This window comes from Lichenostomus cassidix, chromosome 3, assembly GCF_008360975.1.
Source record: "Lichenostomus cassidix isolate B80296 chromosome 3, HeHo_3.0, whole genome shotgun sequence".
Classification (NCBI taxonomy): domain Eukaryota; kingdom Metazoa; phylum Chordata; class Aves; order Passeriformes; family Meliphagidae; genus Lichenostomus; species Lichenostomus cassidix.
Genome location: NC_139483.1, coordinates 46884179 through 46912121, shown reverse-complemented (window position 1 = coordinate 46912121; position 27943 = coordinate 46884179). Strand labels below are relative to the sequence as shown.

Below are 27943 nucleotides of genomic sequence, written 5' to 3'. Positions count from 1 at the left end.
TCCATCCTCAATTAAAGCTGAAGCCATTTATGTCTCCCTTGGTGAAATCAAGGTCAGAAATAATTGTTGTCAGACACTTTGTAGTTTTCTGAAGGTCTGCAAACAGCACAGAACTGAAAAAAAAATTAATAAACTATGTAAAACAGTCCTTCCTTACAGTTCTACTATATGTAAAACTTAATTACATTAATTTTCAGGTGGACATGGAAGTTTTTGAGTAATATTAGCATGTTACTGTTTCTAGATTGAAAGTAAACAAATTAATGGCCTGACCTCCAATGGAAGATTGTAGAGATGCAGCAACTGTATGAATTAATGTCGGCTGCTTTCTCTGGAGATTAATTTTATTCACAATTTTTATAACTAAAATTGTTGAACCATTTTTGAGAAATAGCTGGGAGTCTGATGTATGAAAATAAAATTGTCTTGTGCTATGAAATAGAGTTTTATCTAAACTATATCATTTATACTGATTGTTTTCTTATAGTCATCTATATCTTATATTTCAATTTTATATTCTTCTTAGGAAACTGTATGTTTTCCACAAGCCACATACATATGCTTATAATTATCAGAAGACATGTTTTCAGGTAAATGATTGTGCTTTTTTTTGTCAAAATCTTACATAATTAGATAATATGTATATCCTAAAGGATATTGGTGAATCATATAGAACTGCTTTTACTGAAAAATAATAATGCATTAAGATTACTGTAGTCAATAAAATGTATGTTTGAAAGCAAATATTCAGTATTTTATATATATGTGTTTAAGACATGGAAAATATGTTGTGGAATGCTACTGCACAATAACAAAAAAATGGCTTATGTAAATAATGAAAATTGATAGTGAATCAGATCTCCATTCACTCCTTATTTTGATTTAAAACAACCTTTTAACAATTTACTATCTAAATTGAATTTAATGATCATTCAGCTACAGAATCTGCCCTTCAATTCTGCTTCATCTTCCCCTGTCACTTAAAACCTAAATCATGAATCTATTTAGAACACCCCTCCCTTTTCTCTTTAAGTGCTGTCTTTTTGCTATTTACAGCATCCTTTGCAGGGGTTTAGAAATACTCTTTAGTTACATTGAAATCATGGAATTTCTCTAAACGTCCCATTAGTTCATATTATCAGAAGGTTATTCAACATGCTTGAATATCCTGTTCCAGCTCTCATTTTATAAGGTATCTGAAGTGTAATTGCAGAGTATTGAAATGTAAACTCCAGGCATGAACTTTATGTGAAATCCTGTACAGAGAAGGTTAACTACATTGATAACTTCATAATTGTAGTATACCTGCAATTTCACACCTCTCTGTAATCACAAGAAATTTTCCTAATGACTGCATGATATACTTTCATAAGCCATAATCAGCATTAAGACTATGTAAGCCTGTGTGCTCTTGTGCCAAGAAACCCTAACCCCTTTGCTGTAAAACCATTCTAATTTCTTACATTGAAAGACATGAGACATTTACCATATTAGGTAAATTCTGTATCATGCCTATAAAAGAATATTTTCATATTATGATTGGAAGATAAAAATACAAAAAAAAATTGATTTATCTGACTCTGGATATCCAAGAAGACATATACTGTAACAATTCTGAAGAAATAAGCACATTCACCATTAGATTTTGAAGAATTTCTAGGAACAGAAGAATCATTCCATAGTTTCTAATATTGGCATAGGAATTATATATTAAACTTGAGCGGCAAAGATGTTGCCCCCACAGAGTTTTGTAGGAGAAAAACCCTTTCTGTAATTAATTTGAATCAGAAAGTTGCAGCACAAAACAAAATTTTTGGTCTTCTGTTTTTTGGCAAGTACAACTACTGCATTGAGGTACATATGATGAATATAATATAAAAGTGGATATATTCTCCTACAAAAAACTGTTCTGTTTCCTTATATCTCTTAACTGAACATTATTATACATTCAGCATGAGGCTGTGGGTTTAAATGACATGTCTGCAATTTGGAAGAAGTAGTGACAATTCATTGCTTACTGCCCATACTAGAGCTAAGGTCACCATATCTGAAATCCTAGTCCTACTTCATATAAGGCCAGTGGGACAGCATTCAATGAAAATGAAAGATGAACAAATGTCCATTTTTTCATACAGTCAACAGAGGATGAAGTCTTCTATTATTTACTTGTGGACAGTCTGATGCCCATTGAAATCCTGGTTAGCTTTTCTACATTAGTATGCTGGCATGCTACTGATGGTAAGGCCAACACAGAAAAGTACATGTTAATGTTGTGTTTTCCCATTCTTGAAAATGTTTGTGCTGTTGTGTTTGTCTGTCGTGTACTTGGGCACAGTTTGAGAGTTTAGCAATAGTTTGAAATAGTCAAATTGATTTTAAGAAATACACTAATATTCAAGCAATACTTCGTCATTATTTCATATTGATGATGAACATTTTCATGGAAGGATCCCTCCCTTTACTCTTTATTATGATTTACTGCAAGCTTTTCATCTGTGTATTTCTGGAATGGTGTTGCTTGTGTTTCTTTGGGTTTTTTTCCTACACATTCCATCCTTGCAAGCTACTTTATGCCTTAGCTGATCATAATGCAGTAAAACCAGCAGTGTAACCAAAGTATATTTCTGAAATCATTTTTGAACTGGTACACAATAAGCTGTCAAGTACATTTAAAGTTGGCTTTTTCAAGATCTAATAACTTGAATGATTTAAATAGAAGTCCCTTGTATTTCATGAAAAACATGGAATGGAATTCAGGAAAGCTAAGGCATTTTGCGGTAGTTGGCTTGGGTTAATCAGATATTTTAACACTGGGCATGAATGTAATTTTAGTGCATCTAGAGTGGAGTAGAGACACAAAAAGAAAGCTTAAAAAAACCAAACTGACCATGCTGTTAAAATGATTAAACTATAAGCTATAAACATAAATAAATAAAAGGTTTTTTTATGGCTGTTTACCTCGTTTGCATGTGGACAGAAAGGATTTGGAGTTTTATAGCAGCCTTGAGTGACTTGGAAGATGTCTGATGCATATGTCTTAGTAGCACATTCTTTTAACCAATATTTTCTAGCAAATAGTACAAAAAGCCATATTTTGTACCACCAATGCATTTTAAATGACTGTTTTTTCTGAGTTAGCGAAGCTTAAACAAAGACTTTAATGACTGTGAAGTAGCTACAGATTCTGCATATGTGTGTCTGAATTTTATTGTTATTCACTCTCCCCATATTGTGTGGGTTGTATTTTGTTTTGTTTTGTTTTTTAATCTACATACGAAACAAGAATGTTCAGAGGGTGTGCTGAGGGTTGAACGTTTCTCTTGGAAATCTGTGACTCCTGGAGAACTTGTGTTAAAGATGCATACATCTGCAACCAAAGCTACTGTGGTAAATCTTCCTGTTGGGTATGTATGAGGCTTCATTTCTGTCCTGACACTTTAGTTAAGGCTTGAAATGACCGTTTACTTTACACAGTAACACAGTGAGGATTCATTTCCTAAAACATAAGCTTTGGGAGTATCAAACTGGTTGATAGGTGGGATTTGGTAAGACTGCCAAATTGCTGTGAATTTACCAAAATTTTTATAAAGATTTTGAGTTCTTACTCGTACTTAAGAGCAACAAGAAAAATCACACTGACTTGCTTAAAAGTAGATTTAAACTCCGACAAATTCCTACTTAAAAGTATTTCTAACTAGAAAAATTGAAAATGTTCTCTGGAGTAGCAAGAAAAATGTAAGAATTAGCATTTTAGTGGAATTGTAAAAGCATGATGATACCATAGGGAGTTTCAATGCTTTTCTTGAAACAGGATTTATGCAACATGACAGGAGAAATTCTAACATTATCCATGGAGACTTGCATATCTTAGTTCCTATTCAAACACTGCTTGATACGATTTTTTTTCTCTTTGCATGTAACTCTCAATATTCAGTGTGGGGCATTGGTTGATTGTTCAAATAAATAAATAGATAAAAAGCAAGAGCCCTTGATAATGTTATTTTCTGAAAACACTTCTGGGGAAACCAGGAAAATGACATCTTCATGTCTTGTCATCAGCATAACATTCCTGACTAATTCACTGAGGCCTTTTTCTTTTCCAAAGAGAGAATCACCAGTTTAATATCCAAGAGATGAAACAAAATGTATTTTTAAAAAAATTAAGATGTCAAATAAATAGGCATAGAAAGAAAATAGCACACTATCATACTGAAATTAAATCTAAGATCTTTAATAGTGCTCTTTGTTTTGATTCAGACTAAAACTGGAATAGTTATTGTTATGTTTATAGACTGCATTCACATCTAGTTCTGCATTCAAGTGTAGTTTCCAAAAGTTGTGTCCCACTCTCCTTTAGTGAGGCCCAAAGTGTGAATCTTTTTTGCACCTGTAAATTTCAAAGCTAACAGAGGTACCATCAACTCAAATTTATAAGCTTCCCACCTTTGATTTTCTCTGTTCCACTCAGAGACCGGAGGCTTTCAGTCAGATTTAATTTGCAGCAGGTGTGGGAGGCAAATGGCTGTGTTGACCATTTCCCCATTTCATTCCAAAAGAGAAGTCACTTGCTAAGCATGGAAGGCATTCTCTTCCCACTGTCTGTTAAGGGCTAGGGGACATTTAAATTTCAGCAGAAAGAAGATGTAATTTAAAAAATGCCAATGTGTGTGGGAGGCATTAACTCTCCTTTCTTACTCTCTCTGCTGGATTTCTGGTCAACACTTTGAAGCTGTGGCCTGGATGAGCTTCTCCAGCTAAATGCAGTTCTGACAATGATATTACCAAATGCCTTAAAAAAAAATGCTTAAGAATTGCTGTAATAAAAAAAAATTGTTTGTTTTTTTCTTGAATATAGGCGACACATACTGCTCTTCACAGTAAGTTGTCCCATAGGGCACAACATTCATCTGTGTGCCATGGTGCCATGTGTCTTTGGGGAAGAGGATGCTGTGATGCCAGCTCTTGAGAAGGTGTGCATAATGACTAATCAAACATTGTGATAACAGTTTTTCTGACTGTTAATTAAAGTGAAGTAATAATGGACTTCCATGTAAAGTTATTCTATTCAATGGTATAGTATTAACTTCAATAAGAAATTGATAAGGGCATTAAAGGTATGTGTTCTACAGTACAACAGGTACAGAGATGCATATTGCAAAAACTACATTACATAAATATATAAGTCAGCATTGGGTAGTTTTGTGGTTTGCATAGAAGAGCAGCATAAAATATTAAAAATACTCTTGTTGAAATACATATGTCAGGGATAGCATATAACTCATTTTTTGAGGCATGTTTTAAAATACATGTATAGATATTAATTGTTATTAAAAAATACCTGCCTATTTAAATAAACTCTCACATCAGAGAAGTATGTTTTGTCCCCAGAGATCACATATTACTCATTGGGTCCCAGTGCAGCTTTTATATCTAAAATGAGCAATTAAACCAAGCAACTTTTCATAGCTGAGAAAAGAAGCCCTGGGGAGAAATTAATACAGCTTTTGTTCTTCATTGTCTACAATCCAGACAAATATCCCTGTAATCCATATTTTCAAGATTTCTTTAGCAAGCAGTAGGCCCAAATATTTGTTGAGGGCCCTGTAGGGAATATAGTTTCTAGAGAATATTTGTGCAAAAATGTTTTAAAAGGTGTGTGTAACAGCAAATTTACATAGCAGTATAAATTCCTGATCCTAATAACAGGGCACTAAAACAGCTTGTGCAAATTAATCACATTTATTGTAGTAAAGAAGTTTAAATATAAGAAGTGGGAGCATTAAAAATACCTTGTGGCTGTACTATCCCCTCACCTTCAATTTTTGGATGAAAAGCTATTTCTCATCGAGAAAATAAAGCATAATTTTATCCTTAGGTCTTCTCTACACTTCTTTTTGAAAACAGCAATTTCTCTGCAGACTGTCATTTGCAGGAAAGTGTTGACATTTTTGCACAGAAATCCTGATGAAGATTAATGGTACTTTAGGCAGCATGTATTTGATCATTTTTTTCAGCAGGATACAAATACTAATTTGTCCTTTTATAACAGAAGATGCTGAGCACTTCAGCTGACAATCTTATTATCACTGCAGTAGAAAGTCTCTATATGGATCTTATTTTTGATTGAATTTCCTAGGGCAAATAATATAGGGAAAATAAAATAATTAATAGGTATAGCTTATGGTGCCTGTTATAGTGTTGCATTGTTTTTATTTCACTAGCTAAAATCAGTGAGAATTTTATATGCTTTCAAAATCAGAGACCTAATTGATTTCACAGTTTGTAATATTAATAACTGCATGCATTCAGAAAAGTTTTGTACTTCTTCACAGAAAAAAGCTTGTATGCTGTCATAGCCTAGAAAGAAAACAGAAGAAAATCTTAAAGCAATCATTCTCACAATGGTTGGTTTATTCTCTCTACCCAGGAGAGCTGTCGATTTATAGAACAGGCTACAGCTATCCTGAAAGCTGTTGGAAATGTGATAAATAATTTCAGCAATAAGGATGAGCTTCCTAAAGCCTTGAAGGAATTGGAAGTAGCTCATTGTCCTCCTGGCCTTTATGGTACTAAAATGGCTGAAGAAAACTTAAAGGTGAACAAACAATTTTAATGAATGCATATCTAAAAGCTACAGAAGCTGGAAAACTGCTTAACATTCTCATTACCCTCTTCAAAACAATGTCTGTGCATTTAATAAGGACCACCTGCATGCTCTGAATGTGGCATTCATTATAAAGTGTAAGCCCAAATGACATAACTTGCAACTGTACGATAATTATCTTCTTTTAATAAGAAAAATTTCAATGTGCCCAGAGTAGCACATTGTCAATTGAGTCTATTTTTGTCAATATAGTTAACATACTTTAGAGCAGAAAGCATGAGCTGTTTTTACATTACAACCTCATTTTTAATTTGAATGGTACTACCTGAAATGCAGAAAAGTCTAATGGTTCTTTTCTGTGCCTAATGTTGATGGAGCAGGAAAACATTATTACAGCTTATATTACTGAAGGCAGTAATGAGTTCTTTCATTTGCAGTACTTTTAGTTGGTTTTATTTGTTTCTTGAAACTGCAGCATTCCTATTTAACTTTTCTGCTCTGTATGTATAATAAATTAAAGATACATGATGAAAACATTACACTTTTCTGTAGATCTCTATGCTATAGCTTTTCAATACTATAAAAAGATGGCAACAAAAAATTTTGTAGAAGATACACTAGTTTTTATGTGTATACAAATGTGGATAATAGTGCTATAACCTGATTTTTCTACAGTCAGTACTTTATATATTCCAGATCCATTTACTTTCGTCAAAGTACTAGAAAGCTTATGCAGTTTAGACTGTGTATTTTAGAAGATTGAATAGAAGAAAAGGTTTAATATTTTTATCATCACTGCTATTAAAAATTAGTGCACCTAAGCTAGGGCTTTTATACATGGGCTGGACACCAGGCTCAAATTCAGCAAAAGAACAGAATTAATAAAGACTGATTACAGGTGCACCGCTCACAAAAGAGGTAGTTTTCGTGACAAGTCTACCAGAAAAAAAATTGGTTTTGGCTCAGGAATGGAATATACAAATTTTAAATGCACATGCTCATATGAAATGTATGCAAAACTTAGAGACCTTAAGAAAAATTCAGTAGTCATAAACACATATAACTCTTCATCTCTCCACCTCTAAGAAGACCAATGTATAGCTGAAAAAGAACAAAAGGCCAGAAATTGGATAAATGAGAGGCACTGAGCTGACAGTGATTCGAGAATGGAAATATGGAAATTATTTATCTTTAATACAAACGGTGAAAAATTATTCTGAATGCAAAAAAGAATCTACTGCATTCTTCCTTCACTAGTCCTAAAAACTGAAAAATAAAGGATGTGTTTATTAGTATTAAAATACATCAAATGTTTCTAGAAAGCAGAAAAATCTGCAACTGAGGACAATGAAAGAGAAAAATCATGTATTTTCTTACTAGTTGTTACTGTGATCAACTCAGCTTATGAAACAAGTTCTGAAAAACACACTCTAAAATTCCCATCTACCTGGGGAGGGGAGGAGAATGACTGGATTTCTGCTCTTTAAAGAGCATCAATATGTTAAAGTATAAAAATAGAACCAAATCTTCAAATGCAGTGCCACCTCCTAATCTAGAAAGCATTCCCATGCAGTTATTGGTGTCTGTTCTGAAACCTCAAGTGTAGAGTGCCCATTGTCATGACAGCAATGTTCTTCTGTCCTCTGGTGTGAGGCCATCAACCCCCTACACATAAACTACTATGATGTTTTTGGGTGATAAACACACTGTAGAATAAGTCCTATTTTCTTATTTTTATAAGCCAAGAATGAAACAGTTTTTCTCTTGATGGTTGCCTCAAAGCATTGTAGTCCTACAGCTGGGATTAATTTTCAGATATAGGATTTGTTAGAGGAATTTAAAGACTTCATTTTTACATGGTAAAAGTGGGAAACAGTTTTTGAAACAATAATGAGAAACAGCATAAACCAGTCTTTGAAAATGAATCATTCTTTGAATGCTTTTCCTCTTTTTGATTTTAGGTTTTCAATAATGCATTTTGGTATTTGATCAAATATGTAATAAATAAGGAGGATCTTGACAGATATAAATTTGCATTCAGGTCCTTCACTTTGGATTTTAAAGACACTGATATTTCTGGGGATGACAATGTGTTTTCAGGTAATGTATTGATATTGCTAATCCCTTCAAATATATCTGCCCATTCTCATTTTCAGGGAAGACAACTCTGCCCTGCTGGAGTTTTTTTGCTTAAGAAGGCACAGTTCATTTTTAAGCCTAAGACTTCCTGTTGACAGCATATGTGAGGCTCATCTCTGAATGGAAATTATCCTTTTCTTTGTTCCAGAAAATCTGTTTACCCTTTATTAATTTATAAAACTGCCCTTTGTCTTCCTTGAGTTGCATTTGTCAGTATTGACAAGCGTGAACAAACATCTGCATTTTTTGAGCTGGTGTACTGCAGCTCATAAATTTTGTTCAAATTACCAGCTAAAAAGACCTTAAATGCATATATTGTTCACAAAATGAGAGTGAAGGAAGTCTCAAGTTAGTATCTTCATTAAAAGTTCAACTATTTCTTCATGATGGGTTGAGAGTTTTTTGTTTGGGGCAGGGGGGTGGAATTTTAATTTTCTTGGTTTGTTTGCTTGCTTTTTAAGCTTGTTATTTGGGAAATTATTGTGTTGGCTGGCTAATTGGCTGGCTAGTCATATCCATGCAGTGTAGAACAGACTGCAACACCCTCTGCCTCTTCTCTAGCCTGTGGTTATGGTGTGCCATGTACCTGAACACAGGTGCTCTAGAGGAGACATTGGAAGGCCAACATATTTATTACAAGCAGGGATAGCTCTCTTCCCACTGTTCCTTTGCTTCATTTTTTATGCAGGCTGGAGGCATACGCACTTAATTTTGAGTTTGCCTGGCAACCAAATTTTCCAATTTAGGATTTATTTTTCAGTCTTCGTAACTTTTTAATCCTTTAATATTAGCATTTAATTAACTGTAAAAAGCCTGATATATATGGCTTCATGTCACAACAGAAAAATAATTTCTCTGATTGGGGGGAAGATACATGATCACCATTTGAAGGCTTTTCTTTGGGACTTAGCTTTTCCTTCATCTATTGTGAACTCACAGAATAAAGTGTTCCAACTTGGTCAAACAAAATCATACTAACTTCCTTTTGATTAGTCAGTTTATTCTGGAAAAATAGTATGAAAAACTAAATTAAAATTTACACAAATATCTTTACTGGCACAGTGATGTAATATTCTTCTCCTTTTAAGAAGACACATTGTTAAGCACGTATCTTTTTCTCTCTTTACCGGGAACTTTTCTCCAAATCTCCTCTCTTCTAAAGTTTATTCTTCTAAAGTTTATTCTTCAGGTATTTTTTAGAGAATTGCATCCCATGAAAAGAGTATGTTACAAGGGTCAGTGTATTGACATTTGTCATACCACTTGAAGTAAACAACACCTGTCATGTTTTTTCAAGATGACTGTGCTACTGATTTCTGTATTCAAAAAAAACCCTTAAACACTTGTCAGCAATAGAAGACATTTTTAAAATAGGTTTGAATAATTAGCACAGTTGACAGGTTGTAGCAAAGATCTCATATAAATTACTAAAATATGAGATCCACTGTGACAATATTTTTTAGGAGTTGGGCAGGGAATCAAAAAGTGGAGTAAATGTATGGAGAAAGTTCTGTTTCAGTTTTGTTTCCTTCAGTGTCCAATATATCCTTTTAAATTATTTGCTTTTGTAGAATTAAATTACAAATGATCCCTATTGGACTGGAAAGTTAATTGTTTCCCTTTGGTTTTTTCGACATTGGACACTTTTTGACCTTTATTGACATTTTGCCTTGCTTAATAAAGGTTTCTTTGGGATAAATGCATGCTCTTGTTCAGGTTCCATTCATAACCCTAAAGAAATAAAGTATAAACTAAGTGAAATGTCAAGGAAAAACAGGTAGATAGTAGGAAAAAACAGTTGAAAACTGCACTGCAGAAAGACCAAGAGGGATTGGCATCAGCTGATTTCTCTAGCCCATATTAACACTGCTGCATTTTCAGGTTAGTTGCTCAGGTCTTGTCGAGACTTGAGGTTGTAATCCTTTGGAACCTCATAGACATCAGTGTAAACTACCATAAAATATGAATGAAATATTTTTGTCATCTGTGTCTGAGAGTATATCAGGTCAAATCTGAGCCTTTTTTGAAATGCCATCACCATTTTATATTAACATATTCATTTTGCACTGTACACGCTGAATTAATCTCAAGATTTACCAAGGACAAGGATATTGTGATGTACTGCAGTTAGTGGTCATGCCTGGTATGGTTTCTGAGAAGCCATCCTGAAAATGATCTAGTGATATTTTTTTTGTCTACCAAGTGTGATCCATCCTGATGGAGCAATTAGCACAAGAGCAACAAGAAACAAGTGGAAGACCGTGCCATATGAGCATTCAAAAAAAAAAAGATGGAAGTATCTGAATGCTTCATCATGGCATGGCTCTGCTGTTGTATTCTGAAAAGAGAGTGAATACAGAAGCCCTGCAGAACTTTGGGCAGTCATGAGGTGCTGAATTTACAGAGGTATGTGATGCTTCCTGGGAAAGGAAGCATATCAGGATGATGTTACACAAGAGACAGAGCTGGCAGCTCAATAGTGCTTACCTGCTCTGTGTTGCACATGTTCTTTGCTTGCCTCTTCCTGGTTTCATTGGGCCCAATAGTGAACCAGCTCACTGGAGGTCTGTGACACTGATTTTCAAGTCTCAGGCATTTGACAGTTGTTTAAGAACATTTCAAGGGCTACATTTCTTTCTATGGATAAATTCCAACTCTGAAGTTGGAAGTGGAGTGCCCTTTGTGTACAGTTCTCTTAAAATCTTCTGGTCTGAAATTTTATCTAGAAGTCAAGCTGTTCTCTATAAGCGTATCAACTGTGTAAACTGTATTTGAGAAGTCCTGCACCTGCTCAGTTCTTTTCCAGAACAAGCTTCTTTTTTCCTTCAGAAACATGGGTTGAGTGATTATACAGTTGTGTTGTGTGACTGAAAAGAGAATTCTGAACATTTGTTTCTTCTTGCAATTTGGATTTGATCTTGAGTTCGAGTAAGGGGTGAGGGAAAGCTTGACATTATTTGGTTGAATATGCAAAGTGCCTCTTGAGTACATTCAAAATACTCGTTTTTCAAAAAAATGGTTGTTACATTGCCTCCAAGAAAACTGCAGCGATTTTATGGTGAACAAAGTCTTTCTAGGCTGCTTTGAAAGCTTCAGGTTTATTATTTTAAGTAGTGCATCTTCTGATTAACAGCTAAGGCATGTCAGAGATTTTTGACAAATCTGTTTTCAATCATAATGTCCACTTGACATCCTCAGTGGATGAAGTTTTCAACTGGTTCATACGGCAACACCAGACCAAAACTTTTTTTTTTAAAATATATTATTGATTCCTGTTCCATGTTAGGATATTCTTACTTATTAGGTCAATCTGTATATATGTGTGTATACAACTTTTACTTTCTAATATATTATTTTGCCTTATACGGGGAATGTAGGCTCTTTAGCAAAACTCATTCTTCTGAGCTAAATCACGTGCTGAAAATTGAAGTCTATTTCCCTGCTATGAAAACAATTATTAGTGGGGTTAGAAGTCATCTTGCCATTGGGTTATTTAATTGTAAAATAAACAAGCTTGTAGATTGAACGAAGGCATTTTGAAATGTGTTACATTGATGAGTGAATGGGAGAGCCAAAACCTTTCCAAAGGTGCACAGACAGGATGCATTTTAGAGCATGTTAAATTCCAGTTGGATATTAGGAAAACATTTTTCACCATGAGACTAGTCAAAAGTTCAAAAAGAATGCCCACCTAAATTATGGAGTCTCCATGGTTACGGAACTATTAAAAATGGACTGGACATTTACTCAAGACATGAGCAACCTCCTTTAAATTGATCCCACTTTGGGTGTGGGATTGGACTGGATGACCTTCAGTAGTCCACTCCAGCCTGTGTTATTCTGTGATTATATGCTTCTGTTTTATAGAAGTGGTTGTGCCATTCATATTGCTGAGTTCTAATCTCTTTTCTATTGAAGTGGGCTTGTGTAATCTTTCAGTCCCCAAGTATAAAGAAGCTTTCTAGGGTTTTGGAATGCAACACTGATGAGAAAGGATGGCTTGAGAACACAGCCAGATTTAGGAATATTCAGTAAAAGAGATTAGATTGAAATGTGTGATCTGGCTGATGAAAGCAATATCTTTTCTTAATATAGTTTGTTTGCCTGCAATGTTGTCTACATGTTCAAGCAGATTCTTCTTCTCCTTCTTGTTTGTTGGTATTTCCTTTTGCAGCACTGTTTCCATCCTATCATGCTGTCTTGCTCCATTTGTTCCATATGTGTGCAGTTCCAGACTACCCCCCTGGCACTGGCCCCTTGGAGTGTTGCTCCCCACACCTTTCCCTACGTCCTGGTGCTGATGGCTTCCAGGATGCTGATTCTAGGCTAGAATGCCTTCGAAGAGCTCATTGCTAACCTGTCAGAACCTACTGATTTCTGTTCCAATTCAAAACTCCTTGGTAACACAAAGTCGGATAAATGAGCTCTCCCTTTATCATTATTATACCCTTATTCCATGGCTCCTTTGTGAAGGCTAAACAGAATGTTTTGAAAAAAACTGGTGTTTAAATTATTATTTAATAAAATTATAAGATTGAAAGACAGAAGTAGTTAAAATCTTGTGAAGCTCTTTTAAGCTGTGTATAGAGTCAGGCTTTAGTGTATCAAGTTCTCTTGGTTCATGTTTGGAAGAATATTTTGAAATTACAGTAGGAGATGTGATTTTAAAAAATGTCCTGCAATAGGTGTCCATGAAGAGAAAAATTAAATAATTTGGTGTTTGGAATTAGCAAGGTAATTGATTTTATCTGATTTTATATTTTAAACAGATTAAACTGATTTTATCTTCATAAAAACAAAATTTCAAGAGTGATACTCTCATCATAAAAGTTTTATGGTTGAAATCACTCTCTTGCTATTTTGTGTTTATTTGGAGCTTTTTCTTTTGAAATTCATTGCAGGCAGCGACAGGGCTTCCAGCTTTGTTGATGTTGCTCATTCTTCCATTGCTTCAGAGAACGGGGAGGAGAAATCCCTTAGTAGCTGGGAGAACCAAACTCCCACATCTGAAGAAGAAGCAGCAGCTCTCAAAATTCAGACCATCTGGAGAGGGACCTATATTAGGAAAATACTGAAGAGCAGAGAACCAGGTGTGTAATCTAAAAATGCCTTTCAAAAATGTTTCATACTTCATCTTACTCAAGTTGTTACTGTAACAAATTTTTACTAATTAATATCTAGGTAAAGTTAACTGAAACTAATGAAATGGAACTTATAGTTCTATTAAGGACTCCTAACCACTCAGTTTGCGCATAAAAAGCAGAGGAAAGATACACACCTTCCCCTAGATTTGCATAGATACTAAACCAGAATCTACATTAATGTAGATTTAGGTCAGAGCTGGGCTACATGTAAGGGTTTTTTTCTGGAAATGTGTCGCTGTTGAGCAGCTAGCAGAGTAATGAATGCATCAGTTCTCAGTGGCAAGAAGGAATGACCTTTATTGTTTTGATTTCATCACATATATAGAGTTCTCAAAAGTGACCCAGATTGGTCAGTCAGAAGCCTTCCCCCAGGCCTGATTGGCCAGGCCTGCACTGCCCAAGTTCTGGGACACTGTTCCAACAACATCCAAACTTTATCTTTATTTACAAAACACAAGAAAACTTCTCATGGGAAAAACCTGTGCTAGCCACAGAAATGTAAAGGAAATCATACAAGAACCTAAGCATCATAATGAGTAGTCAGTGGAACCCACACAGTATCAAAGTCTGATGCTGCCCTCCAAAGATGCTGCACTGATACTATCCTTCATTCCTGTTTATATAGATAGAGGAATCATGCATAGCAGTTGAAGACTTGTAGCACATTTGCTGTGCAGCAATTCTGTTATCTCAGCTGGAATACTCTGTCCAATGTCCACAGTCCAGGAAGAAAGATAGCAACTGCGAAATTCTGAGTAGAGTTGTCAGGAACAGGACTAAATAGAGGCTTTGTACTTACAGGTTGTTAGTTTGTAATTTCAGAACTACCAGATAAAAAAGGACTTTGCTGTAATCTTTAAGTACCCATATGAGAAAAGGAATTTGATAGCCAAAGGATCTTTAGGCTGAGATCCAAAGGGTTAACAAGATCTTTAGTCTGATATTCAAAGGTTGTGACTTGAATCCAGACACATTCAAGTTAGAAAACGTGGCATCTATTTTTAAAAAGATAAGGTGTTTATTGAAATAAACCAAGATCTCTGTTGTACTACTGAAAACTTGAAAATCAAACTGTCTAGTCTTCATCTGTATTCCATGGATAGAAGAAGACACCTTGAGATGGCAACACATCTTTATCTGAGAATTATCCAACACAGGTAGGATGAATTACCCACTGGAGCTGCCCAATTCTTTTCCTTTTAGCTACACAGATATTTTAAGTACATCCCAACCCCTTCCTGGTATCTGCACATGAAAGCTGCTGGGATTTAAATAGCCTCTTCTCTGAGGACAGAGATTGCCAGATATTAGTACAACATGTTACAGTGAAAAAACTGTAAATTAGAGAAAATATTGATCACATCATTTTTGCAGTTGCAGGAGTGCTGGAAAGTACAAAGGTGATGATGAATGGAATATACTCTGTCAAAGGAGAAAACAGTTTTTAGCTCAGTGAGGCTTCTGTAAAACTCCAAAGAAATAAGGCAATTCACTTGTGCAAGTTTCATTTTTCAAAAGTATTTGGCAGGTGTAAATTTAGAATAATAACAAAGTTGGATGTTATGTTTTCCAACCTATTTTTTTTGTTGTTTCTAGGTACTAAAGAAAACACAGATGTCGAAGAAACCTTGAAAAACTTGTGGACTCAGATTGAGTTAAATTTTGAACAGTGTGCTATAATGTTGTTAAGGTAATCATGCAATAAATCAAACTATTTTATTGCAGGTAATTACATACAATGGTCATAAACTGCTCTTTAACAAAATAAACATTAAGAGTATTATTAGTAATAAGTAAGAGTATTATTACTGTCGAAATTACAAAACCCTGATGGGAAGGATATATGACTGAATATATGCTATACATTATTCTGTGTACCCTACATGAGTAAAATCTAATTTTGAGATATGTTACAGATTTTTTCCTACAGCTTGAACTAGAGTATTGGCTTTTTTCTGTATTTATTTTTTTTTTTAGTATTTGGTAGGCTGTTCTCTAAATATAGATCTGATACTGATTCCTTAGTTAAGCATTTACCTAGTTGATTTAAAGAAACTTTTTGATTTGTGCTCTTAAGGAATCATGGTTGACAGTAGAAAGGAGGCTATTTAAGTGTACCCAGTTTATTATCTCATCGGGGGACTTTTTTGTTGCACATCCTTGGAGGAAAGTAGATATATTTCTAGATAGATGCTTTCCCTGATATTTTATTGCAGCTTTTGGCAAGACAGCTATTCTGATTTCAAGCGTTCATTAAGTCATTTGCAAACATGACACTCTTTGGGGATCACGTATTTCCATTAAGTCCTTCAAAAATCTCTCTGCAAGTGTTCACACAACTGAGCTAACAGTAAATCAGTTCTTCCGGGGGTGAGGAGTGCAAACTGGCAATAATTACTGCCTGTGGATATAAATCCTCACTCCTCATAACCAGCAATTTGAGCACCGGGTATAATTTTATTTCAGTTTTTAGTGGTTTTAATCCTGTAAAACCTCTGTACATTGATGGGATCAGGACTTGCAACCACAGCCTTGTTCCAAGTAGTATCCATCCATTTTAGATTTGCAGCATCTCTACATCAGCAAAGAAGAGATGCAGTTCCTACTCTGCCTTCAGATTTTTAAAACTTATGGGGTTCATAGGCATTGACCTGGGGGATAAATTTGAGTATTAAAATCTTTCTAATGCGCTTGTGCTTAGTTTGTTTTAACAGCTGACAGATTTCCATTTAATGTAACAAGCTAGCACCCTGGACAAGAGGTTTTGCTTTTATTCCTTTGTTGTTCCAAAAGGTTTTAAAACTAAGTAGAGGGATTTTAATTTGCTGATGGTGCTACAGCTTAAAGATGACAACTTAATATAAAGAAAGTGAAGTTATGCTAACCAATATTTATTTAGAAAAAAAAGAAAAACAGGTAAAGTTTTGTAGAAGCCATAACATTTTGGGATGTTAGAAACAGCTCTAGTCATGGATAGATTGATGGATAGAAATATGTGTATGTATTTGCCATGAGGTCTGAAAGGGCTGATCCCTCAATGATTTTTTTTTTTTGAGAGTGAACAGCTACTAGAGAAACATTAGTAGCACATTTTATATTGTTGTTTTACATTCATGTATAAACTAGTGTTCTTCATGATCAGCATAAGTAAAAGTCAGTATATATATGCCCTTCTGGTTAGATTTAAGTATTTATCTTGCTATCTGCTTTCCAGAGAAATGTTTAAAAGAAACCGTAAGTCAGTTGATAAGTTTCCTTGTTACGAAGATGAGCGGTGTAAGATGTCTTTCACTGACTATGCAGTAACATATGCTGATCAACCACCAAATGCATGGTTTCTGGTTTTCAGGTGAGTTTCACAGAACCCTATATAACTCTTATAGGGAAGTAGTATTGATACACTGTGGGTTTTCACTAACCTGCTTAAAAAACTTACTTCTTATCTGTCTGCTTTCCTTAAATTCTGATGTAAACTTGTTCTGGCTTTGGCTGGAACAGAATTAGTTTTCTTCTTTATTTCCTCTTCATTTTCTTCCTAGTAGCTGGTACAGTGCTGTGTGCTTGGATTCAGTATGAAAATGATGCTGATAACACACTGATGTTTTGGTTGTTGAGTGCTAACACCGAGTCAAGGACTTTTCAGTGTCTCATGCTCTGCCAGTGAGGAGGTGCAGCAACTCTGGGAGGAAGCACAGCCAGGGCAGCTGTCTGGAAATGGCCAAAGGACATACCCATACCCATACCACAGAACATCATGCTCAGAATATAAATTGTGGGGGAATTTTCCAGAAGGGGGCCAATCGCTGCTCAGGAACAGGCTGGGTGTTGGTCAGTGGGTGCCAACCTATTATATTGTATATCATTTGTTTCTCTTGGATTCTGTTCCTCTCTGTCACTCTCCTTATCATTACAAATATTAATATTGGTAGAATATTTATTATTATGTTTTGCTACAATTATTAAATTGTTCTTAACACCTGACAGTTACATTTTCTTTCTGCTTCTCCTCCTTGGGTGGGTTTGAGTGCAGGGAGTGAATGAGTGGCTGTGTGGTTCTTAACTGCTGGCTGGGGTTAAAGTATGACAATATTCTTGCTTTGTGTTGCATAAATCCTTTTATTTGTGAAAATAATTGTGATATAATTTAACTTTTTTTTAGAGAAATATTTATTGTCCCAGAAGATATGCTTGTATTGACAAAGGTGTATACAACTCTCCCTTCCTATAGACTTCATGTTCTTGATAATGACACACTGGAGGAAATGCCACATGCCTTTTTAAAAGTGGCACCTCATGTTTATCCCAAAAATCAGGTAAATGCAAGTTGTTGTGAAAAGTATAATTTTAGACATAATAACATGTTCCCAAATTCTGCTGAGATTTATAACTATGTCATAGTGTTCTACTTACACCCTTATTTATTAGCACACCCTTATTTATTAGCACACCCTTATTTATTAGCAAGTTTGAACAGAGACTATCACTGATATGTTTCTACGCTAAATCTTTCTTAGTAAACTTTTGATTACTTGCTCCTCTAGAATCTTTCCAGGTGCTGTTGCTTTGGATTTTTTCTTGTTTTTCAGGCATCACACTGAGAACAGTGAACTTTGTACCAATGTTTAACATGTGGCCATAAAAATTTCGAGTAATGAATGATAAGTGTATGTCTTTGGGCTTTACTTCTGCTTATATATCCAACTGTGATGCCCTGTTTTGCAGTGCTATTGCTGCTTCATGTACTTCTGTAATCCTAGGTGCTTTCCTGAAAAACTGAACCCTGTACTTCATTATTCTTGAGTAAATATAGTGTATTTCACTACTGATTCTAATGCTGTTTTGTCAGTCCATTTTCTAGTTTAAAACAATCTTTAATTCTTATTTTCTCTTCCTCCAAAGCTACCTTACTTCCTAGTTTGTGGGATCAGCTAATTAAGCATGTGTATGTTTTCCATTCCACTGTGCACATTACTAGTAAAAATACTGAATCAGTTTCAGATTGGGTCTTTGAAATCTCACTGACTGCATCTTACTCTTCCATAAGCCACGAGTATGTGCTTTCTGGATGTGATTGTTCAATAGCCACCCTAGTTTCTTCAATATGACAGCATTTCCTTAGGCTTAGAAGAATGATCAAAGAGACAGTGTCAGGTGTTTCCTTTCCAATAGTAGGCTTTACTAAAGAAGGAATCTTGATTCATTTGACAGGACTTAATTCTTTTCAGATTTTTTCTATACTGAGGGGGCTGCATGGAGTTAATTTTGTTAGTTATTTCGTGATGCTTTCAGCCATTGGACTTTGGCTGAATGATAATTTAATGGACACATATATTCATCTAAAACAAAAAAGACAACATGGTAGTTTTATAGTACCTTAGTGTTTTCTATCAATTATCAAACACAACTTAAAAGTCTTGTGATTGTTTTAGTCTGTTATTTAATTATGATTCAGACAGAAGTTCATCAGACCTACTAATGCAAACTCTTAATTTATCTGTATTAACATTTATGACTTAATTTCTTATTCTGGCCTGCCCCTTGTTTCTTTAATATTACTCCAGTATTAATTATTCTAGTCTCATATTCACAGCTGACCTTTTAGTGAAGACACATTCTGCTCACATTTTAGTCTTCTCTGTCTCATCTGTCAATAGCAAGGCATTGATGTCAGTTACAGACTAACACTGTAGCAGCAAGATGCAAGAAGAAATCTCAGTGGTAAACACTAATTTCTGCTTTTCAGGAAAGTGACAGGTTGTGGAAAGAACAACTACCGCTTCAGATTTTTTTTAGATCCTACTTAGCAAGACACAACTGTCTACTTCTGCCCATAAGGCAGCTTTTTATATTTCCCTGATTTCACTAATCCTTTCTCAGACCTTCTCCTATTAAATTTATTTTCTTGACGAAAGGTGTCCAGAATGGTACACAATATTCCAGATAAGGTCTTAACAACCTTTTGTGCAGTACAGTGGTTTTCATATTGGATATGCTTGGGGTTTTACGCACTACCCAATTAGGTACATTCTGTAATATCTTTTTTCCCATGGGTACAGCACAACAGCCTCAGTGATTCTGTTAATAAATAATGAAAATGGCCCTTTTTATATGATTCCTGCTCTTCCCTATTGAGGAAGTCCTCTCGTAATACAACATTTCTGTTATTATTTGCTAAACTAATGGCTTATATTTTATAATATTAAATGTAGTTAATTGCAGTAAAGAGTTATTTTTAAAGTGTTAAAACAGAATTCTGCAGGCATACTGTATTTTTTTACCTATTCTTAGGGCATTTCTCAATCTCTTCTCCTGAGTTTCTCAATAAGAATATAACCTTATACTCTACAATTTAGCTTATTTTCTTCCTATTTCTAAATAGTTCATTATTGTTTCAGTGGACCTGCACAAGCTTTTGAAATCTGTGTTTACTAATTGCAAAATGACAAGACATTTTGCAATTAGTAAACACAGAATATGTTTGTACTATTTTAATCTGACTTGCATTTTTTACAACAGTATTTTGTAAAAAATAGTCAACAATGTAATACATTAAGTGAGAAATTATACAGTATGCCTGAATTCCTAAATGTCAGTTTTATTACATAAAGTCCTTTTTAACGAAAGTACTTTTTAAAAAAAAATACACCTACTGGTTTTGCTTCAAAACTATGGCTCAGCAATTTAAAACAGAGCTAAAAAGGAATCCTGTCAACAGATACTGTTATTCTGCTGCAGTGACACTCCTGGAACACATTAAAGTTCATTTCAGAATGATTGACAATAAAGATAAAATCTGCATGCTAGCAATAAAGTCTGTCTTTTTGTTTTGCAGACATTACTGCCTAGATAGAAACTGACTACTTGCTTAGCATTATTTGGATTTTTTGGGATTGCATTATATTTTCATATTTTGTGGTGTTTTTTTCTACTGCTGAATACAGTTAAATTTGGTTTAGTTATTAGTGTTTTTTTAAATTCTACTCTCTTTATTATTCACAAGTCTTTTGAACAGATTGTAGAAAAGGCTAGAGATAAGCATTCAAGCTTCAGCTGACCTACATAGATAAGAGTTTAAGAAATCATCACTACCACCATATTTAATCTAGAAAATAGAGGTGTCTTTGAGCAAAGACACTGCTCAGTTTTGTGTCTTGACGAGTCATAGAAGGACGTAAGGGAATCATACTACTTTGCCATAAAGTTAGTTTGGGAGGTATATTAGGAAGCAATCCCTTCTAATTCTAGAGACAGTGAATTGTAACAGAAAACCTAAGAGTAATGCAACCTCTTGAAGGTTTTTTAAGAAAGAGACATAAATCTAATGGGCTGTTGTTGAGATCTAATTCCTTATTTCTCTGATGATTATTTGATATTCCTCCCAGATGCAAAATTCAGTTATTGTGCTTTCTAATTGCTCATAGTATTCAGAAAGTGCTCACTCAAACAATCTTTTGGTATTAAGAGTAAATTTTCTGCATATTAATAGTGAATGTTAAGATTATGTAACATTATCTTTATAAATAGGTATACAAGAGAAAGTGTTCTTATGCACCCCATGCTGTCAGAAAGCAGTTGAATATATGACCAAATCCTTCTCAGTTTCCAGGTGTGCTTGATAAGAGCAGGAGCAGCTGTGACCATATGCTTAACTAGTTTAAATAAGTGAGTTCTCCCGAATGGTGACTCTGAGTGGTTGCTATTACCTTGTGGTGATTAAAGGTTGGAAAGTGCCTAACAGTTACAATTGTACAAATTGGAATAATGAATGATTTTACTTTCATTCTAAATATTCAGTATTCCTGGAATCACAGCCCTGCATTATTGGACGGTCCTGAAATCACAACCCTATTTATTATAAGGATTTTTCAACAAAGCTGCTCTTGCTGTTAAATCCTGATTTCTTTAAGCAGAATTTGGAAGAGAACTGAAAGAGATAATTTTCTTCTGGACTATTTCTTGAGTGGAACATGAAATTTTAATTTTGGAAATAGTGAGTTAGTTAGCAGGGCTATCTTGGACTATATGAAGAAGGGACTTAATTCTCAGTTCCCCAGTAACATTACAACTGGCCATTGCACTCCTTATATGCCATTTTCCTGCTCCTGTCTTTCAGGTAATCACATTCATATTGCCTTCATTTTTACAAATACAAATTAATCAAATTTTGAAACCTTTAAGTTTATTCTGGCTCCTCATATTCCTATTCTCAGGATTCATAAAGACCACCTAGATCTGCACCAGCCTTATTAATTGTGTCTTGTGCTTTTTATCAATTTTTTTTACTTGAATTTTCTAATACTACATATATTTTTTCTTAAATCGACATCTTCATAAAAATAAGATTAATATATCAAAACTTTATGCTGGACCTGCAATGGCATGAATCAATTAGTGTAAATGTTAATTTAACCTCAGATTTGAAGACTGAAGTAATTTCATTTCTAAATTTCCATGCAGCAAACTTATGTGAACTACTTTCACACTCCTGAAGCATGAAGGAGCATTTTAAATCATCAAATAATTTGGTTAGAAAATTACTTCAGGACTTTGGTTGTATCTGCCCCTAAAAACACCTGCCAATGTTGAAGTTAGACAAAAATTGGATTTGACTTGCTATGTAGCTTTTTGTCAAATATAAATTGCTATAATAAGAGATGCTTCATAAATTAGAATAGACTAGAATTACAAGATTATTGCTGATGAAGTACATCTTATTATATTAACAAGTGTAACATTATTCTATTAACAACTGGACAAAAAGCCTGTTGCATGTAGTCCTAGAGTGCATTTTGAGTAGTGTTATTGCCACTTAAAAATGCCTTGTTTTCCCCTTTCAGAAAGGATACACGTTTGTGGCAGAAGCACACACTGGTGACCAACCTGTGGCAGCTGGAAAATGGAAGCTCCGCTTCATCAGTTCCCATAGTCCACTTCCTTTTCTCTCTCGTGAGGCTGTAAATAATATCTACTCTACGAAACAATTTAAGGAGAATTACATACCCAATAAAGAATTTTTACTGTTTAGGTAAGTATTGAGAGAAGAATGGATAACTTCTGGTTTTTGTATGGGTCCTCCCTACCAGAAAGGTATGTTCTTCCTTCTTTCTTAGAAGGGGAGAATGTTGTGTAAATATTTTTTGGGCTATCAAATTTAACATTTGATTAATAAAGTGTTATGTTGTGAAATATTGCCACTCCTTAATGAATAGGTGTGAAGTACACCGACTATGACTTTAAAATCATCACAATATTTTGTATTTCTGTAAGCTCAATTTTATCCACATGCCAATTACTGAAATTCCATAGTACTTTTGGGGATTAAATATATATTGAAATCAAGATTTTGCAGGTGGGGAGAAGACATAAAGTCTCCTAGATTTTTTTTTTTAGCTATAGAGATAAAGCTTTAATTAATACAGGAATAAAACACTTTTTTTCCTGATATATCAGACCAATTTCCATCTTGTAGTGTTGGTAGAAAAATTTAAATATGTTTTATTTTAGCATGCTGATTCTTTTAGGAGAATATATTTAATAAAAATGTGATTTAGTTTTTATGAATCCTTTTTAAATTGATTAAAGTTCGTTAAAATCCCTTCTGAGTTCAGAACTGACTATTACTAAATTGCTGTATGGAAGTTTTTACGCTAAGAAGTACACACTGCACTACAACAGGCCCTGTGCTTAGCAGGGCCACCCCAGTAGCAGCCACTATCAAAGGAGATATCCCTATCCTTTTGAAAGCTAATAATATTTTTTTTCCTCAGGTACTTTTTTACTGATACAATTTCCTAATCTGGCTAATGTTATTCAACAAATACAAGTACAGTAGGAGGTTAAATGTCTATTTGGACATTTGATAAGGCAGTGAAAAGAAAGAAATAGCTAGACACCCCTTTTTTTCAGCAGCAGCACTTGCTTTGTTTGTTGATTCACTGCATGAAGCTTAGCCCATCAGGTTCCAGAAAGACAGTTGATTTGTAACTCAGTTTAAGTTTTTGCTTCCAGTTCAGCACATTTAGGTACTTCCCTAAAAAAGAATGATCAGGTATAGTTGATTATATTGTTATAATTTTTTTGTCTTCCTCTTTAGGTATTTTGTAAAAGTCACAGCACCACATACTATTACATTGCACGTAGAAACCTCTAATTCAGATGTGTTCATTAAACTACAAGTCATAGATAATGAGAAGGAAGTTACGAGTGTCATTGGAAAAGGCTATGCGTTCATGCCAGTTTTTAATTTCTGGGGTAATCAATCACCTCTGAGCTCCCACTGTAAGTATTGCATGCTGTAATTGATAATTTTATTCACTGGATGATATACATTCTTACAGTAACTTTAGATAATCACAGAAAATACTATTTTTCCCACTCTTTTCATTAATCTCTAATTGCTTTGAGATTGAGTGAAATCAGCTACATTTTTGAGCAATGAACAGAACAACAGTGAGCAGAGTTACTGAAAGGATTGATTGAAACAAGTTGTCCAGTCCCATTTTTTTCCTCTGCCTTTTCAGTTTGTATAACTGAGTACAGAGTTTTGCAGATAGTGAAGTAGCTTTTCACTTCCAAAAATTTGTGTGCATATACTTGCCTTGTCCTTGAGAATTTAAATATATTTTACTTTCAATATCTTGCCACTGTTTGATCTTACAGTTCAAAACTTTTGACTGCTAGGAAACTGATGCTCAGACCATGAGACATAGTAGATAATTCACAGATTGCATTGGGCCTTGTGGTCTAAATGTACCATCCTGAGCATCAGTCTTTTTAGAAGAAGCACACATTTTACTGGTTTCTCTTTCATCATATGAGCCCCAGAGTACAAGGCAAAAGACTCTTTAATAAATGATGTAAATTCTTATCCTTAAGAAATACTCTCAATTTTTTATTCTGCCTCTGCTACAGCTTCAGATGATACTCATGGAAATAGGAGACACTGAGGTAGGAGCCACCTGCCCCAGACTTGCAGAGTTGCAACAGAAGATATACATGCCCATTATATTATTGTCAGTTCTTTATCATAGCAACTTAAATCCTGAGAAAACATAACTCATGGGAAGAGTCGAACTTAAACAAAGTTTCACTTGTAACAAATGTATTTAAACCTACAGCAAACACTTTACATACTTTTGGCTGAACAGTTGAATATGAGAAGTCTATTTGCTCAAAGTAAGGCTATATATTTTATTTTATTTTATTTTATTTTATTTTATTTTATTTTATTTTATTTTATATTTTATTTTATTTTATTTTATTTTATTTTATTTATACCAAGTTCAGGTGAAGATTTTAACAACTGACACTCAATACAACAAGATTCCTAATGTCAGTATTTCTTTGTTCTCCAGAAAAGTGTGTTTTCTCAGAATGGGAATAACAAGAAAACACTGCTCTACCATTGGCACAAATCTTGTTAGTTAAGCAAGACACAATTCCTAAATTTGAGACTTTTTCACTACCATACATGTTCTGCCTCTCATAGAATTGATCACTTTGTTGCCAGAAGTTCTCTTAAGTGATGTTATTGTGGAAGCATCACCAATAAAACCTTGTCTCCCTTGCCCTCCAACAGCCTAATTCATCTCCAGAGCTGTAGAATGTCTTCTACAGCTCAAAAACTACATTAAACCAATTGATTTTGGATATATTTACCTCTTCTGAGATGTAGCAGATGACTTGGACCTTGAACATTTGCTTGACAATAAAGGAGTTACGTATTGACTCACATACTGCAAGCACAATTCATTTTGTTGATACAAGCACAGCAGTTGTATAAGCATAGATGGGCAAGTGAATGCTCACAATCCTTTTATTTTCGCCAGTAACAGTCTGATACGATCCTGTCACGACGTATCAAAATATCTTTCAGATATTTGTTTGAATCTGGAAGCAAGGTAGGTAGGAGTTCTTTCTAGTTAGAACTTAGGAAAGCCAAGGCTGAGTATTTTCGGACGTACTAAGAAAAATAATTTGGTGTTACAGCACCACCTTGTGACCATTGCGAGAACTACTGAGGTGACTGTATTTTGGGAAGCTTTTCCAAGTCATTTTTCCTGCAAGGGAAGCAGAATGAGGCTTATGAGGGATTTCACGATTCTAAGCTATTTCATGGCAGGATCATCCTCTGGGAAAACCATTATAGAATTTTTCAATACTCAAGCTCTTCATCTTTAGGAGAGAGGGAAGAAGAGGATAGCTAGGCATTCATGAAGGACAGTTGTAGCCTAAGGAATACAACCTCCTTTGAACTCCACCTAGCTTGATAGGTAGAGGTAAGCTCCTTCAGAGGGCAGTGCACATCTCCTAAAGCCCTGGCACAAGACCTCTTGGAGAAGATGTCACCTCTCTGTTGACTGAGGAAGTACATCTAGTTGGCCTCACTGCTTTAAAGCTACCTTTTTATAAATTTCTTGCACTGGCCCTTGCTAACAGTGCTCAGAGAGGCACCAAAGATCATTCCTGACTAGAAACTTTCATGCAAATATTGCAAATGGTAACCTAAAGGCAATTTACCCAATTAGAAAGTGTCTTTATGTAGTTACTCTTCTATCTGGAATACAAAATGTTTCTTTGCAGCAGTTTTTCTTGCAGATGTAGAAGGATGTTCAAGATTCTGGTCTTTGAATATTGTTTCTTATTCATCCAAATTAACTTCTCAATAGAAATTTCACTTCTGTTGAGTGAAAGCCTCATGATTTTTGTTCTTTCTGATGAAAGACCTAGTAATCTGAATTACTGTGAATTACATCTCCTCTCGCCTTCACAGCATGGAAAGTTCACTGATGCCTGAAAAGCTCAGCAGCATCTATCTGAGTGAGAAACTATTCCCCAGCAATAGGCTTGCTTAGGCATACTTTTTACAAAATAACAGCCTTGGAGTTGCAGCACTCTAAAAACTGGTTTAGAAGAAACCCAGTATTGTCTTCCTTCATGTTTCTCTCTTGGCCAACTTGCCACAGGGACAGCAAGAGAAATAGGTCAAGTGCTAAAGATTCTGAATGTAATGCAGAAGAGCAACTCTTAATTTGCGATTAGAAATTTGATACCTCTTGAAGAAAACATCTCTGCAAGGTCTTATTTTGATTTCCTGACTTCTACTGATTTTCTGAGAAGCAAGGAAGCACTGGCTTATGCAGAGCAAAGATGCAATTGGAAGTAATCCGTGACATTTGACTTTCGTAAGAAATAATATTTCCTGACTCTGTTTGAGTTTCTAGGGCCACATTGAACCTCTGATTGGGAATTTATATTTTGACACACCACCAGTAAATTTAGCCGAATCTGGTCTAATAGTCCTGCCACCTCCTGTGAATTTCCCTGGTTGATTCATCAACACACAGGAAACTGCATTTTTCTTTCAAAGCATTGCAATGGTTCAGTATCATCCTTTGTACAATAAACCCTGGGAAGGGTAAAGCCTCTTGTCCTCAGTGAAGTCAAAATGATATCTCTTTCCCAACTGCTGGTCCAGCTGTCATTAGTGTAACAAAGGTGAAGCTGCTTCCCCAGTGGTTATTCTTTGTCCTTATTCAATTTTCTACGTATCTGAAGATGTTCAGTTTCAGAAATCTCTTTGCTTTCTCTGTAGACCTGCAGGTAAAAGAATATCACAAATTTCAGTGGCATTAGAAGGGCAAACAAATTTATGTTTTCTACTTTAATATTTCTGTGACAGTTCTTTAGAACATTTCTGTTTTCACAGTTTTTCCACATTAGCATCTTCTATAGGTGACAATTATATACACATGTATACATTATCACAAACAGTTTTATAGCTCCTTTCAAGACTGGCTTTTTTTTAAATTCAAGTCAGCTATGATCTTCGTGTCAGGTTGACACAAACAGACTTGATAAGAGGCTTCTGTAAGAGTGAGAATTGCCAGAACTGTGGCCAATGTGCCTCTTCCCTTCATACACTTTTACACAATTTATTAAATTAGGTTAGCCCCAAAGGGATCCCATCTTAGGGCGCACAAGGCTATCTATATTCTATATCTGATGAGTAGCATAGTGCTGTGGTGGTTAGTGCAGGAAAAAAGTGTGGGCTTTG

The 27943-nt window shown here is 34.9% G+C and overlaps 1 protein-coding gene and 1 long non-coding RNA gene across 5 annotated transcripts in view; one reads left to right on the top strand and one right to left on the bottom strand.

The window, feature by feature from the left end:
* Positions 1–27943, top strand: part of ADGB (androglobin) — a 101838-nt gene that overhangs the window by 56078 nt on the left and 17817 nt on the right. For 2 of the 4 annotated variants that reach the window (XM_085055612.1, XM_085055610.1), the window contains 12 exons: positions 527–590; positions 2136–2238; positions 3284–3404; positions 4856–4970; positions 6428–6595; positions 8566–8704; positions 13645–13833; positions 15484–15577; positions 17102–17236; positions 18047–18200; positions 22725–22912; positions 23981–24165. In XM_085055612.1, coding sequence (XP_084911738.1) covers positions 527–590; positions 2136–2238; positions 3284–3404; positions 4856–4970; positions 6428–6595; positions 8566–8704; positions 13645–13833; positions 15484–15577; positions 17102–17236; positions 18047–18200; positions 22725–22912; positions 23981–24165 — 1655 coding nt within the window. The remainder of the gene's footprint in view (positions 1–526; positions 591–2135; positions 2239–3283; positions 3405–4855; positions 4971–6427; positions 6596–8565; positions 8705–13644; positions 13834–15483; positions 15578–17101; positions 17237–18046; positions 18201–22724; positions 22913–23980; positions 24166–27943) is intronic. The other 2 variants (XM_085055611.1, XM_085055613.1) reach the window with 2 other exon arrangements.
* The window catches only part of LOC146439632 (uncharacterized), a 28008-nt gene continuing 25245 nt past the window's right edge, over positions 25181–27943 (bottom strand). Inside the window, exon 6 of the long non-coding RNA XR_014850858.1 lies at positions 25181–27483. This is a non-coding gene — a long non-coding RNA (uncharacterized LOC146439632). The remainder of the gene's footprint in view (positions 27484–27943) is intronic.